This window comes from Suillus fuscotomentosus, assembly GCF_016647785.1.
Source record: "Suillus fuscotomentosus strain FC203 chromosome Unknown F5891scaffold_40, whole genome shotgun sequence".
NCBI lineage: Eukaryota > Fungi > Basidiomycota > Agaricomycetes > Boletales > Suillaceae > Suillus > Suillus fuscotomentosus.
The window spans coordinates 327,556-343,769 of record NW_024539552.1 but is presented as its reverse complement, the minus strand read 5'-3'; the positions used below and the strand labels follow the sequence as shown (position 1 = coordinate 343,769).

General features: G+C 48.9%; 4 protein-coding genes across 4 annotated transcripts; 1 reads left to right on the top strand and 3 right to left on the bottom strand.

Moving 5' to 3' along the window:
- Window positions 1-6,534: 6,534 nt before the first annotated feature.
- F5891DRAFT_1191025 (uncharacterized protein) lies at window positions 6,535-8,336 on the bottom strand (the record flags this gene model as incomplete). Its single annotated transcript, XM_041367402.1, has 6 exons — window positions 6,535-6,830; window positions 6,884-7,155; window positions 7,204-7,241; window positions 7,298-7,372; window positions 7,421-8,140; window positions 8,199-8,336. 6 exons carry the CDS (start codon window positions 8,334-8,336, stop codon window positions 6,535-6,537), a joined length of 1,539 nt encoding a protein of 512 aa, XP_041223927.1.
- A 709-nt stretch (window positions 8,337-9,045) lies between these two features.
- On the top strand, window positions 9,046-11,403 carry F5891DRAFT_981986 (uncharacterized protein; the record flags this gene model as incomplete). The annotated part of the gene is made up of 8 exons (XM_041377178.1): window positions 9,046-9,183; window positions 9,223-9,900; window positions 9,947-10,051; window positions 10,101-10,149; window positions 10,194-10,219; window positions 10,314-10,515; window positions 10,557-10,884; window positions 11,133-11,403. 8 exons carry the CDS (start codon window positions 9,046-9,048, stop codon window positions 11,401-11,403), a joined length of 1,797 nt encoding a protein of 598 aa, XP_041223926.1.
- A 952-nt stretch (window positions 11,404-12,355) lies between these two features.
- F5891DRAFT_1191023 (uncharacterized protein) lies at window positions 12,356-12,632 on the bottom strand (the record flags this gene model as incomplete). The annotated part of the gene is made up of 2 exons (XM_041367401.1): window positions 12,356-12,429; window positions 12,482-12,632. 2 exons carry the CDS (start codon window positions 12,630-12,632, stop codon window positions 12,356-12,358), a joined length of 225 nt encoding a protein of 74 aa, XP_041223925.1.
- Window positions 12,633-13,892: 1,260 nt separating this feature from the next.
- On the bottom strand, window positions 13,893-15,958 carry F5891DRAFT_1191022 (uncharacterized protein; the record flags this gene model as incomplete). The annotated part of the gene is made up of 5 exons (XM_041367400.1): window positions 13,893-14,524; window positions 14,578-15,286; window positions 15,339-15,517; window positions 15,573-15,729; window positions 15,782-15,958. The coding sequence occupies 5 exons, from the start codon at window positions 15,956-15,958 to the stop codon at window positions 13,893-13,895; spliced, it is 1,854 nt and encodes a 617-aa protein (XP_041223924.1).
- Window positions 15,959-16,214: the final 256 nt, after the last annotated feature.

Sequence of the window (16,214 nt, the reverse complement as noted above, 5' to 3'; positions counted from 1 at the left end):
GATAGTCTGATCTAAGTCTTCATCGTTGCCTCGATGGTCAAAGCGGGAGGAGAGTTGAGTCGCGAGGTTACTTGATGACTTGAACCGACCTGTGTGATCAACCAGGCACAAGGCCAGTGCTTCCATCTGAAGGGTGATAGCCTGATCCAAGTCTTCATCATTGCCTCAGTGCTGAAAGCGGGAGGAGAGTAGATTAGCCAGGTTGTTTAATGACATGGACCAATTCGTGTGACTGACTGGGTGCAAGGCCAATGCTTCCCTTTGAAGTGCAATAGCCTGATCCAAGTCTTCGTTGTTGCCTCGGTGGTCAAAGCGAGAGGAGAGTTGATTTGCGAGTTTATTTAATGACATGGACCAATCTGTGTGACTGACCGGGTGCAAGGCCAGCGCTTCCCTGTGAAGTATGAGTCAGGTGGGAGAGAACAGGCAGGCACAAAGATGCATCGTAGTAAGAATATAGAAAAATGATGAAAAGTTAGAACATACCTTGAGTTTCAGTGTCACCAGCACTGGTCACCTGCAACTCCCTCATGGCCTACGGTGGTGGTACAATATTAATGAGAATGAATGCAATAACAAGAACCAGCACCGTAAACAAAGTCACATGACATACCCACACGGGTATTGCCAGTGACAATGCCACACAGGTACACGGGTCACAGGTCTTGAAAGTCAGACCCGTACCCGTACCCGTGACCTGCACGGGTTACCCATACCCGTGCCAATGCCTATCTATGTGCATTTTCATGTGCAACCCGAGGCAAGGGTACGGGTAGGGGTACAGGTAGTCTAGGACCAGACCCCCACCCATACCCCGGGTGTACCCACACCTGTGACCTGCATGGGTTTTGAAAACCCGTGCATATCCCTACCCATGGGTATACCCTTGATGGGTCATACCCTCATACCCGTCACAAAAACCATACCCACTATTGGAGAATGGGTATATCTATGGGTATGGGTACAGGTACGACCTGTGGCACCTGGGGGTATACCTGTGTGGATCCCTAATAGGTCCTGACACAGATATCAAAAGACACTTGTTCCCACCCAGCACGGGTCCAAGTGTCACACTGCGTGGGTCATGGGTATGGATTTGACTTTCAAGACCTGTGACCAACTGTGTACCCGTGCAGGTATGTCATGTGACTTTGTTTTGTGACTTTGCTCCCAGTCAGTCATACATCAGTCTGTGTCATTAAACAACTTGTGACTCAACTCTCCTCCCGCTTTCACCACAAAGGGAACAGCAAGGACTTGAATGAGGATATTGTGCTTCACAGGGAAGTTCCGGCTTTGCTCCCAGTAGGTCACACATATATGTTCTTGTTATTGCTGCTAACTTTGCTCCCAGCTGGTCACACATGTTGGTCTGTGTCATCATCATATATATACCCTTAAAAACTTTGGCTCTGTATGCATTTATAGCTGAATGGTATTGATGTATGTAAGTCTTTGTAGTAATTCTTGCAGTTCGAAACCTGCCAAGTGTTATTTTGTGTCCCAACGGCCTAAGACTTGTGCACAATGCACACGTGCTATGGGGTCACATGATCGTGTGAAACTTATATTCTTATATAATATCTTTTCGGCAGTTGGCGGTGATTATACCAGTGATGGGTAATACCGGCGGAGTTTGATTTCAAAAGCCATTCAGTATATAAACCCTTCCTGATTCAAACCTTTCTTCTTTTCCACTTTTGACATTCGCATCCATGTATCTTTACTTGCACCGTACTATTAGATTAATAGGTTGATTGTAGTAGTCATAGTCATAATGTAGTAGAAGTAGGGATTGCTTGCGAGCACATAGCCGCAATTCATCCATTCGTCATTTGTCATGTGTGACAACGTAAAAAAGCATGCTCTGATGACCGACGTGCATCGGCATATGGTAAAGTTCTTCTCTGCTTCCCGTTACATTGACAAAACTGACTGGTCTTAAGTCTTAAAGAACGTTCTGACCGACGTGTGTCGGCATATTGGAGTATGATGCTGGCCGCCCGAGCACGTAAAAAAAGCATGCTCTGATGACCGACGTGCATCGGTGTATGGTAAAGTTCTTCTCTGCTTCCCGTTACATTGACAAAACTGACTCGTCTTAAGTCTTAAAGAACGTTCTCACAACGTGCATCGGCATATGGGAGTATGATGCTGGCCACCCGAGCACAACAAAAGTCGCGAGCAGCGTATCTGGCCTTCGACCAAATTCAAGTCGCATCACGCGTTCATCTTGTCGGGGTATGTATTTCAAACGTCTAACTCATTAAAAGCTTTATACTGAAGCTGTGTCTGTAGCAGTGTCGGTGCTGGTCACGCTACCCTCAATCATATGAGGGAAGCATGCAGGCCAGGGCTTTATCTTTGAAGATATCAGCCTGGATATGTGCGCACTGCTGTGAACACATACCTCGGCGAGGGTAATACATCCCTGGTACGCAAGCTCGGCCAAAATATTTATTGACATTAACTAAATGACAGGTCAGTCGCGGCTCAATTTCATTTGAGCCCTTGGTACCGACCCATGTACCCGCAAGTGCTGTTCGCACATTCAGCCACATATAACCCTCGCCATGGCCCTCGACTTCTTCAAACAAGAGATACCTCGACATATCTGCCTCCCCTTCTGCAAAGGCAACACGGGTATTGAAATCGATGCGCTTCTCGATAAGCTTCGAATCTCGAAGGGTGGATTTTGTGTCCGTGTCAGGTGGTGGGCCTACATGTACGTGTATGTTAGTGAATTGTCAGTGTTGACATTTCAAAAACTGACCACTGAAACATTGCCAGTTCTGCTGTTTGGCCATGATAATGCAGAATACCATGGCGTGCAATCAAGATTCTCACTAGCATTTGTACAATCAGGGGGTTAGGCACAAATTCTTCATGCTCAAAACTCGAGCATGCAGAGGGAGAAGATCTCCCTGACATTGTAGGACACGGACAGAAGGTACCTACCACCAGATATACTCTAGACTATATAATTAGTTTCCTTGTCAGTTTTTTTTGATCGCCATCGCGTCTCCTGCCATATATGGCGGAAATGAATTAAAATGAGAGACTGGCTCTGCACCATCACATGAGTGACGTCAGAATATGTGTTATCTCAGGTGAATGTCACTTCCTTGCAGTGGCAGCGCCATCAATTTACTAAGCGTAAAATTTTCCAGCTGCGACATCATGCCATCGCTTCATAAGATACCAAATTCTTGAAAACACACTTCGACAATATCCCCTGGCCATGCCCGAATACATATGTGTTTGCAAGCGCACATTCACTGCGCAGAACTATCTCAGCATACACCAGCACTTGTGTGCTCAAACCAAAAACATTTATCAGGGGCAATATCCACCTTCAAGGACTTCGTAACTTGCAGGAAAAAGCCGCGCGTCTCAAATGACTTGCACGACGCTACATCTATGGTTCCGCCGCGCCATGTTATACCTACATCTCCTACCACTAGACCAAACCCTGCACCTGTGTTTCACTCTCCTGAAGTAGCGGCATCAGCATGCCTTTCAGCTTCTGACGAAGTTCCTCCTGCGGAAGAACAAATCGTTAACGATGGGCCAGACATATGTCTGGCACAGCGCAGATCCAGGCGTGAGAATCGGCAAATGCCAAAGAGATATATGGATATACTCCCTCTGACTGTACCTGTAAAAGTATGGGATCAAATCCCGGAACCTCCTGCATCTGTCATCAGCGCAGACGCACGCCCCTCTTCAGTAGAGCGCACAGTGTTTTGCACCCCCAAAAATACCTTTGGCCTGGTGCGGCAATATTTCACCTCTACACCGCCATCCCACGATCCAGAGGAGTTCGTGACCATAGCAGACCTATCATATATATCAGGAACTCCTCAAGTAAAATCACTTCCCGAACCTTCTGGATCCGATAGCGCTCAATATCACCCCTACCCCAATCGTGCCTCCTTCCAGCTTGGAGATTGGTACTGGAATCAGGGGGTGCAGAAGTCCCAAGGGGACTACCTGAAGTTGGTAGACATTGTTGGTGGAACTTCATTCCAAGCTGCTGACGTCTCTTCCACCCATTGGAAGAACATCAACACTCAGTTGGGTGCGAACGACTACGATGATGGAGACTTAGAATGGGAGGATGAAGATGCCGGATGGAGATGAACTCCAATTTCAATCCAGGTGCCGTTTTCTCGCAGTAGCACTACTCCAGGCCCTCGTGTATACCATGTGTCGGATTTGTACCATCGACCCCTAGTGTCTGTTATACGGGAGAAGATCTCGAATACCCGAGATGCTAAGCTGTTCCATTATGAGCCCTATCAATTGCGTTGGGCTCCTCCACACCTCGACACCGAGGTATCCATTCACAGTGACCTTTATACCTCCTCCGTTTTCCATGAAGCCCATCAAGACGTGCAGAATTTACCGAGGGAACCTGGGTGTGACTTACCGCGGGTGGTAGCAGGTCTAATGTTCTGGTCTGATGCAACTCAGCTCACTTCGTTTGGCAATGCCAAGCTGTGGCCGACCTACATGTACTTCGGCAATGAGTCGAAGTACCGCCTGTTGCAAGCCATCATGTCACTTGAGCAACCATGTAGCATACTTTGAGATGGTATGTTTTCTTAGTGAATCAATTGCGTGACATATCTAACGTCGATTTCACTAGCTTCCCGATTCTTTCAAAGATTTTGTAGGCGAAAAAGGTATCAACAGTTGACTGCGCGACACACTGTCATAGGGAGTTTTTCCACGAGCAGTGGAAGGTCCTGTTGGACGACGAATTCGTGAAGGCCTATGAACATGGTATAGTCATTCGTTGCTATGACGGCATCACATAATTCAGTACTTTATTTTCGACTTAGTCGGACAGCCAATGGTTGAGAATAGACCCAGTTAGGCGGGCCGTCCAACATGGGCCCATGTGTGCTTATGCACGGATGGGCCCACAGTGTGGAATAGCACCCATGCTAGCAGGTGGGCCAAGTGTTGATGCCATAGCATGAATGGGACAATTGTAATGGGCCACAAGGTACATGGGCCCAGTTATATATCTCGGAAGGGGGGTACGGATGGGCCTAGCTACTTATTCTTGGGGAAATTTGATGTCGGAAGAGCCAACAGGAAAATTTTGAGCCCATAATAGTATCAGGCATGGCTGGCGAATGGGCTCAGCTCATATCGGAATAGCTTACGGATGAGCCCAGCTGGTTATTGACAGTATCGGAAGAGGGCACAAGTGAGCCTACCGGTTATTCCTGGGCCCATCACAATACTGGGAAGGGTTAGTGGATGGGCCAACTGGTTATTTTGGGCCCAGTAGATACCAATTCAGTGTGCGGATGGGTCAAATATGCAAGACCTGGCCCGGCACATAACAAATTCAGGTGCGGATCGGCTCAGTACACAAGCATCCGGAAGGGCCCAATCGGTCCTCACATTCAATATGCGGATCGGTCCGGCTGGTAAGGTTTAGGCCCAGTGCACCAATATCCGGAAGGCCCGAACTGGCCCAGCACATGCACATTCCCGCAGATCGGGCCAGTCAAGGTGGGCCCCAATATGCGGGCAAGTCGGGTGGGCCTACCATGAAGGAATTCCCGGTAGTGATGGGCGAGCCATTAGTATATGGATGTGGTACTGATTTGGTAGGGGTCACGGATGGGCCCAGCAAGTTTTTTCGGCCCACCGGATATGCATATGATCCCGCCCGGAGGGGCAACGTATAGTCTCATCTATTGTTCGGCCCAGTACATATGCCGGGTAGTCTTGGATGGGCCTACGGATGGGCCCAAGAGAATATTCATTTGATCTCGGAAGGGCCGACTAAGCTGAATATATGGCATGGGACTGCATTGTATTCGTGAAGGGCCAGCTAGTTATTTGGTCTGGCCCATGATAGGCATCTGATTTCGGAAGGGCTAACAGTTGCGCCCAGCAGGATATTCTTCGACCTAGTACATGTGCAAATAATCTCGGAGCGGCTTCCGGATAAGCCCAGTGCAAGTGTTGGATCTCGGAAGGGCTCGGCTAGAGAATTTGGGCCAAGTCAGTGCACTTTGTGTCAGAGACTAGTTTTACAGATGCAACTGGTGCAACAGAAACGAGTAATAAAATACAGGACAAAGTTCGATACGAATGCTGATCCGGATCCGACGTTGATATACATGTCGGAGGGATGCACCATACATGTACCGTCCGCGATGATGCACATCGTTATAACGCTCAGAAAATCATCGGCCGTGATCATCGTGCCGTAGTCGGGAGTGTCAAAACTTTCATTGCCACTACCGCATGAATATCACAGCGTCATGTCATCATCATGAAGTAAAGCATATCCTCACTATGGAAGACAAGATATTGAATGAAACAACAATGCAGCTCATATCTACAAATCACATAAACCCAGAACTGAGCTACAGGAGATGGGGACCGTGAACAGCATAGTAAGGAAAGATGTAGCTAAAAGTACAGAATATATGGGGTATCATGATATAAAGAATCCTGGAAACTAGTCGATCCAAGATGTACCAGATAGGGTGTCATTGCTCTCTACCAGGCATCCAAGGCATTAAGGCATTGCTCCAGTGCATCGAAGCACTGGTGGATGATAGTCTCCACTGAACAAACTCTTACATCCAAGGTGTCCAGCTGCTCGTTGGTGGCCAGGAGATCAAATCTCCTGCCGAGGTCCTGAATGCCCTGCAGGATGTCCCTTGCAGTGGGCTCGGGATTGGCGCAGTTGGTTGGTGCAAACTGATCACCCCGTTCGGGCCGTTGGCTTGCGCTGTTGATCGCAAGCGTTTTGATCGGCACATCAGCCGGCAGGCCAGGTTGTTGCTCCACCTCTAAGAGTTATCTCAATGAGTTAACATCTTTCCATTTGGACTGGAAAGCTCACCTTCGGCGATGTTAAGTATAACTGGAGATATCACGCGGGACTTCCGAATGCGCGTTCCGGAGTGTTCAGCAGAATTCGAGGAAGCAGCGGAAGCCTTTGCCTGGATTCTCTTCCTCACGCCGACGCCGTCGATCGCACAGGTGACCTTCATGAGGTCGCAATTTGCACACGCAAGTCGCATGCATCCGAACTTTTTGTCCTGGAAGGACAACGCATGGTATGTCCATTTTCGTGCACTTGTCGCACTTCCGGGGATGGAAACAAATGGAATGCTTGAAATTTGTTAGGTTGTCCTGGTACAGATAGACACAACGACTTACCTGGAACGGAGTAGCGATACAATCATCTGAGCCCCATTCTGCAGGCTTGACAATGGGTCAGCATCAGCGCTACGGATAAGTGAGAATCACTTACCCGAATGTCTGAATCCCGGAAATCCTGGTCATCGCCTGGCAGACCAGCCTTGTCAGGAGCAACAGACGGTAATGCCTGGAGCGATAAGCCATTTGCTGCATCAACCAAGATCAACTGACATACCTTCGGTTTCGCATCAATGATTGCGGTTGGCGCATCCGACATCAACTTCCTTTTCTTTTTCAGAGGCTCTTGGGGCGAGGAAGGTAACTTGGGGGTTTCGACCACAACGGCCCCATCTGTATCTTCATCACCCGCCTTTCCCTTCTTGCTATCGCTGGCCGTGGAAAGTGCCTTCCAATGTTCCCTATCAGCTTTGGCCACATACAGGTGGCGGTATCTCAAGGGTGGATGTGCCGGACAAAGGAGAGGGGGTAGGTTCTTGAGCACTCGTGGGCGGGAAGGGCATTTTGGTTGCGCTACCGGCTTGGCAATGAGATCCAGGTCCGTGCAGGATGGATTCTGATGTGCTCGTAAGCGCGAAGATCGTCTCAGTTCCGGTACAGGCTTGGCAATGAAATCCGGGTCCGCACGGGATGGCATTGATGCAAGAGCTGAGGTTGTCAAGGGCGGGACAATGTGAGGTGGTGAGGTGGGAGAGGTGGTGATTGCGCTTGATGTCACAAGTAGAGAAACATCAAGGGCAAAGGGTGGGCGATAGTCCACGGTCTTCTCGAATCGCGGGTGGTCCTTGATCCGTGGGTCGTCTTCTGCTACCGAAGTCCAATCGGGGACATTCTCAAAGGCACCGCCCTTTGAATACTGCTGGATAACGGCGGCGCAGGAGAGTAGCAGGGGAGAGAATGATGTCGCATTCCCCGCATAGAGTTTCAAGTCTTTGGCCTGTGTGAAATGGTCGGGTTGCAAAAAAATCTGAAGTCGGAGAGGAAATATAACTTACCACTCGCCTGGCGATCTCATCTGAGAGCCTTAAGGTTTCTGGGTCGGCTTCCTTTAACTTCATGCAACGCTTGATGAGCGACTGCACATCAGCCAGAGTTATCTCCAGGGCGTTGTTGGCTGCTTCCTGAGGTATCATGACAAATTGTGAAGGGACGAAATTCGTTAACGGCAATGAAAGGGATGGAAGCAAGAGAATATGTTTGTGTGGGAAAATGGCTGGGTGTCATCCCAATCCACCGGTTCTGGGTGTTTCCAAGACATGTGGTCACTCAGAAATATTGTCCGGGTGTCACACTATTGTACAGAACAATTGTAGCTACCACTCTGGCATTCGGTCACTGCCGTAGGTATATCCACACTGCAAATCCACAAAAAATCGTGTAGAGTCCGGCGATCTCATACATGGCATAGCACCCATTATGGGCGAGATGTGGATTCAGGGTTGTCGCGGCGGAGGTATTGTAGATCAAACCACATATTATTGTGATAACGGACAGTATTGGGGTGAGGATCTCACCGATACAGACTAGCACGCCGCCGCAACAAGCCTTAATCCACTTCTCACCCATAATGAATGCTATGCTGCGTATGGGATATCCGGACAGCAGATTATGGTCAGGCGGCATATGCGGATCGGCCTTTCCTGATGTGGATGTGATGACGTAAGACAGCAGTTCTATTGTGCAACAATAATGTTACACCCGGTCCACATTTCAGAGCTTCCACAATTCGCGGAAATGGCCACAACCAATGGGTTGATATAAAAGTCGGCACTTGGACAATTTTCCAAACACCAAATTTTGCTCGTCCATATCTACATTACCACATTGACTTCTATATCAACCATGACACCTTCCGAGGCAGCAAACAATGCCCTAAACGCCACTCTGGCAGCCGTGCAACCGCTCATGAAGCGTTGCATGAAGTTGAAGGAGGGCGATCCAGAGAGTTTGACACTATTGGATGACATTGCCAGGCGTGTGGTGAGTTTATTTCTTTTGGACTTCGGAATTCCTGGCAAGCTAAACCCCATGCAGGCCAAAGATCTAAGGATGCATGCTGGGGATGCAACGTCATTCTCCCTGCAGCTACTCTCCTGTGCTGCCATGATCCGGCAGTACTCCAAGGGCGGTACTTTTGAGTGCGTCCCCGACTGGACCTCTGTGTCAGACAACGACCTGAGGATCCAGAGCCACCCAAGGTTTGACAAGACCGTGGGCTACCGCAGTCCCTCTGAGATTGAGGTTTCTACCTCTTTTGAACCCGTAAATTTACCTGTGTCTGCCGTCCTCTCCCCAACAGATACTTTGACGCCGCAGTCCACGGTCTTGGTGGTCTTGCCGACTGCATCCATCGCAGATGGAGATCCAATCACCTCACCGGACACTCCACCCAGACCAACATCTCCCCCACCCAAGCCTGCGGATGCAACATCATCCACTGACACTTCAGCACCTCCTGCTACTCCCTTCAAACACAATCTCTTTGTGGCTGGCACTCAGAAGAAATCTGCAAAGGTCGCGCCGCAGATCGGAAAAAGTAAGAAGAGAAAAGCAGCAGACGACACTGACGAGGCGGTTACTGACACACCCGAGTTGCCTCCCCGGTCCTCGAAACTGAGGCAACAAAGGAAGAAGAAGTTCCGCTCGGATGAAGACCCAGAGAATGCTCCCACCGGAACGGTATATGTGATCCCAAAGGTATGTCAGTCGCATGAATTGTTGACCAAATTGTTAACTCCCTCAGCAGAAGGTATCGCTGCCTGTTGCCGCTAAGAAGGATGCCGACCCGGCAGTTCTGGACACTTCTGATGCGCCTGATGACAAAGGTTTCCAGGATGCAGACACCAGGGTATGTTATTTGCGCTTAACAAAGCTCTTCCACTCATTCATTTATGCAGCCTGCCCTATGGGGCCAGGATTCCCATATCGCTACCCCGTTGCAGGCAAGTCATTCAGCATATGACTGCCATAATATACTAACCATTTTACAGTATTCTGTCCGTCATCACCCCCGGAAGTGCGACAAGTGCAGGAAACTCGACATACCCTGCCTTGTCCTGCCGGACAAGAAGTTCTGATGCACGCGACTAGCTTGCGCCAACTGTGATCAGATGAAAATCACATGTGCGATCGATGGCGTGGGTGTTAGGGAGAGGTTGCAGGCGAAGACCACTGTAGCAGCATCCAATCCTCCCAAGCACTCCGGAACGCGCATTCTGAAGTCCCGCGCCAAGACACCTGGCCGCTCATCTAGGAAGACAAACCTAGCGCCCCCGCCCCCTAGTTCCTCCGGCAGTGAACAAGAGGGTAATGGTAAGTTTTTGATTCAATCCAAGAAGCTTCCACTCATCTAGATTTCGCAGAGGCAGAGCAACAGCCAACGGATGTCCTGCCCGGAAATGCTCCAATGGCGCAACTTCCAACAACATCCGCAGCCGACCCAGTCCCACAGCCCGAACAGGACGCCCAGCCTGCACCGGCCAATGCCATGGATGCTGAGCCAACAGCAAGACACATCTTGCAAAGCATCCAGGACCTCGGCAGGAGGTTAGATCTCTTCGCCACCAATGAGCAGGTGGAGGCATTGGAGGTAAGAGTTGCTTCAGCAGAGACCAACTTCAACCAACGGTTGAACACATTGGAGCAACGGCTGAACATCTCGGATGCACGGCGGAGAGCGATGTCCGCATCTTAATGTCTCCCGATCTTACAATATGGCTATCCTTTGTGTCTTTTCCAGGTTCTTGTACATACTGGCTCCCGATATTCTGAGGATTTATGCCCTGTGTCATGCTCCCGTTGTTACCATATGACCAGCTTTGATATGTTCTAGGTTTATGTATATACCGGCTCCCGATATTCTATGCCCAATGCTATGCTCCTATTGTTACAATATTACCGACTGTTTTGTAATGTAAAGGTTCTTATAGATACACTAAGCCAATATTCATGAGCCCGGCCCATCTGAGATCAATGTTTGTGCTTTGGCAAATCAACTGGGCCCGACAAGGCCCAAGGGAATTCATTTGGTCTCAGAAGGGCCCACAAATCAAATTATACGGCATAGACTTTGCATTTGATTTCGGAAGGGCCAGCTGGTTATTTCTCTGGCCCAAGATAGGCTCATATGATTTCGGAAGGGCCCAGCTGGATGTTTCTTGGGCCCAGCACATATGCAAGTTATCTCGGAGGGGCTTCTAGATAAGCCCAGCAGGTTATTTCTTCGGCCCAGTGCTAGTGTTGGATCTCAGAAGAACTTAGGGAAGGACTCGGCCAGGTATTGTAGGCCTAGTCGGTTGCTATTAATTGTTCAACCCAGAACGTACATAAGCGGCTGGGGAAGGGGCATCTACAGAGTGTTGGTAATGATCTCGGAATGAGTGACAGATGGCCCCGGTAAATGAGTTTGTAAAGGACCTACGGATATGCCCAGCAAGTCAATGTTCATTGCTGTTTCAGGAAGGTCTGGTGAGAAAATTTTCAGGCTGTACAGTATCTTACCGATCTCCCCAAAGAGTAAAGCATTTGGTCTCGGAAACACTGCTGAGTGCACGGTACATGCGCATGTCATCTCGGAAGGGCCAATTGACATTACTTTGACACGATATAGGATTTGGGCTCAGAAGGTAGTATAGCGAGGTGTAGTCAATAGGGATGCATCTTGATATAGATCTCAGAGGGATACACCATACATGTAGCATCCGCAATGATGTGCCCTCTACCGCATGAACTATCTATACTGGAGTATCATGGCATCGACTGTCACAGGTTCATGTGATCATCATGAAGTAAAGTACATTCTCACTAGGGAAAACAATATGTAGCAACCAACAATGTGGCTCATATATACAAATTACATGGACCAAGACCCAGCCTACAGGAACATCGACCAGGAACAGCATAGTCAGGACAAAGTGGCTGAGTAATTGTATATATATATGGTAATGGTGACTTGCGTAACAGATCCGGGCATCATGAGATGTACCGGAGATGCTGACATGCTCTCTATTGGGCATCCGATGTGTTCCACCTGCTCATTGGTGGCCAGGAGATCAGATCTCCTGCCGAGGTCCTTGATGCCCTGCAGAATGTCCCTTGCAGTTGGTTCGGGACCGGCAAGGTTGGTCGGCGCAAGCTGATCATCCGGTTCCGGTCATTGGCTTCTGAGAAGAATTGGGAACATTTGCATGGGCACATCATCTGGCAGGCCAGGCTGTTGCTCCGCATCTGAGAGTCATCTCAATGAGTTCAACTTCTTCCGATTTGACGGCAAACTCACCTGCAACGAGGTTAAGTTTAACCCCAGAAGAACGGGAGGATTGCGCAAGTGTGTTCTGAGCCGGCATCTTGGAGATCACGCCAGATGTCGGAAAGCGCATTCCAGAATGTTCGGCAGAACTCGAGGAAGCCGCGGATGCCTTTGCCTGCATTCTATATTCCATTTATGTATGGTAGAATCCTCCTTACTGAGACATGTGAGAAGGCGTGTGCCATGGGCAATAATCGAATTGGCGAGCTACATTACAACAGATATTAATCTATGTCACCGTTCTCCAAAAAATACAGACTGGTATCAAGCAAAGTGGACTTTTGGTGCTACAACAAATTATACATGAATCAAATGACCGTTAGCGACCCTTCACCAAATATACGGCAGTGCTTTGCAGCTGGCTCCCGAACATCTTGCTCAGGATGAAATAGATAATTCAGCATATCCAAATCATGCTCCGCCACAATCTTCTGCCCATCCCACGCACCGTCAGGCCGTTGAATATCCTCCCGATTGACATACATAGGATAATGTGTCTTCTGGATCGGTCCGGCCCAATCGAAATCGAGCAGCATGAAGTGTTTGTCGTCCCGCTGTAGAGACTCGTGCATCTCATAGTGTGATATGGCACTTTACACTAGGGAGTATACAGCACCAACTCGCAGCATCACTCTGTGTACCATCCACAGTGATTCCTATATGACGCGCAGCTTTCCCGCGCAACGCGCGCCATGCGCGCACCATTCCCGCGCTTCACGATGTATACGCGCGCGCGCGTTCCCGCGCTTGCGCGCCCTATAGCGCCAGCCATCCAGATGCATCCATCCACTGTCCACCAAGCTCCCTAGTGCGTATATTTCCATTTCCTTTATTAGCATAGTTCCACCTTTATTTTTATCATAGTTTCTCACTCATATATATTTTTACATACCTACTCGGTAGCGCTTCGGCTCTGCATGAGCGCGCTTAGGCGCGCTATATAAGCGCCAGCAGTACATACTATTATTTACCTTACTTTTCACCCAACTTTACCTAGTACTTACTACTTAGAAAGTCGCAGTAGAAATCTATTCATTAGCACAACACATCTCACATCCTTTATCTTGCTTATATCTTCACATAAGTTTAGTCTCTCTTATTTCCGCTTACACGCGCGCGCTTTCCCGCGCTTCGCGCTAATACACGCGCGCGTTCCCGCGCCTTCGTACCTTGCGCGCACCTGCGCTTTCTCACGCTTCGCTGAAGCGCGTACCTCTAGATCTCCGCTGCATCTGCTTCCCCTTTAGGGTCGAATGCACTTGCCATCTCAAGTATCGCAGACTAGGCAACGCACGACCTACAACTTTTTAGATACAGTCAGGAGCATTTCTTTGTTCCTCTCAGTATTGTTGTTTCTACACCGCACAACAAAATTGGTATCTCAGAGGTCGCCATGAACGTAGCCGTCATTGTGATTGTGTAACTCCCGGATGAGAGTGGTGATGGTCTCCTTCAGCGGCTGACGGTCCGACACACTTATCTCACTGAGTAGTCGATATGAGCCAGGTCGTTGCGGAAAGCAATCATTATCAATATCAAGGGCATCCATAACCACCAGATTCCAGCCGCCGGGTAAAGAATTGTAGGCGATAATTTTCGGGGCGTTCCCCTTGCTGGCACAGAATTCATGGGCCTGAGGGGAATAGTGCCTGACAAACTTCATGCATATCTTGCTCCCAGCCACACCGCCGACAGTTTCCCCGAAGAAGATAAGTCGATCCTTGAGGATTTGAATCTCATCATATGAGAATTGCTGAATGAAACCGGTGGAAGTGGTATAACTCTGAGGGTAAGGACATTTAAGATATGGATCTTCGGGTGCGAGGGACGGGATTGGACGGGAGTATAGTTTGGTAAGTTTCTCGACGGCAATTTTGAGAGCCCCGAAAGTATGAGCTGCCATCACTTGCATGTGGAGGTCTGTTGAATGCCAAAACAAAGGAATGATAGGGACCAGGACATCGGACTGGACTTTTTCAGTGAAAACAGAGCCTGAAAAGCCGATGCATGCCCCTAGTTGTGATCAATAAACAGCTTTAGCAATTAATCTGGTGAAATGAACTAACCGAAGACGATGATATGGATGCATGGAATGAAAGACCGGAGCCTCGCCATCTCAATCTTCGAGTCTTCCATAAACTTGCGGTAGTACAGCATCGCCTCCATAAATGGTTCAGCAGCGCCGCTTCCAATCTCGTTCTTCCCCTCAATAATCATCAGCACAAACTGTCCGTTGGTAGACAAAAGATGTCCGTCCGTCGTACATCCGGTCGAGCCAACCATAGAAGCATTCAGTATAATACCGTAGTCCCGGAGTACTTGCCGGAATGTATTCATCCGCGCGAGTTCATTGGGATAGAAGGAGGCCATCTTTTCCGACAGTTGCAAAACAATGTCGTTATCACGGACGGTTGGTTGATGATTTTGACAATCATCCACGAACTCGGCAAAGATAGGCTCAAGAAGAGTAATGGGAACAGGGTCCGCGGCTCTGCGAGGACGATTGCAAAGGTACTCTTGCTGGTCCTGCTTCATAGAGAATGCGGATGGTTTTGCTCCGGCCGACGGACTACCCGCGCCCTTCTTGAGATAAGCGATTCGCCGATCAACAGCTGGAATTTGTCGTGCAACGGCAGGATGTTGTACGACGATATGAATGCATCCGCGCTCTATTCCATCCGCAAACACATCGGACAGTTCGGTTAATGGGTGCAGCTCGACGCCTCCGTCTATGATCGCGTTCCGTAAATCTATATTGTTCCAATCGATCTTGACCTTCGAAAACATCAGATTATTAACATTCAACCGTAGGCATCAGATCTCTCACCTTCCATAGCTCAAGACGGTCGGCGGCAACATGGTCAAACTCTGGCTTCTTAGCGACCTTGATAACATTTTTGAGGTCACTGACAGTCTTCGTCCGCTCAATGTCGACTGGGAAAATATGGCGAGGATCATCGCCGAAGACAATACAGTTGAGTTTCAGGCGGAGCGGTCCGGAAGACACTAAGTCGGACCACCATCAGTGAGGAAAGGGTGGCAATATCGAAGGACAACTCACCGGCAGGCGGGCATTGGATAATAATATGCAGATACTTGCGCGGAGGAGCATCGGGAAAAATCTCTACCATTTCATCCACAGGTGATAGGGATTTCATTGGGTCAAGTGTAAGATTGTTGAGATTTTGCTCAATCATCTCATTGATGGGCAGGTCGACCTTCCAAAATATCAGATTATCAATATCCGATCCTAGGCATCAGATCACTCACCTTCCATAGCTCAAGACGGTCAGTGGCAACATGGTCAAATTCCGGCCTTTTCTTGTCTTTGATGACCTCTTTGAGGTCACCAACAATCTCCGTCCGCTCAATGTCGACCGGGAAAATACGGCGAGGATTATCGCCCAAGACAATACAGTTGAGTTTCAGGTGGAACGGTCCAGACATCTGACGTTGACAACAAGAGTGATGGCATCTCCAGCGGTGACTGCAGTGAGCGCTCACTGCTGCAGCAAAAATGCACTTACAAAGCCAAGCAGCAACACCCTGTGACCGGGAAATTAATTTTCTGTGCGAATACACGGTGCCTGGGAAATTTCATCCCTTTCCGGGTGTCCGATGCACCATTTATAGGTGAGAAGTGGATTAAGGCCTGTTGCGGTGCATCTGTCGTCGCAATCAGAGGTAGTGTGATTTATCTTGC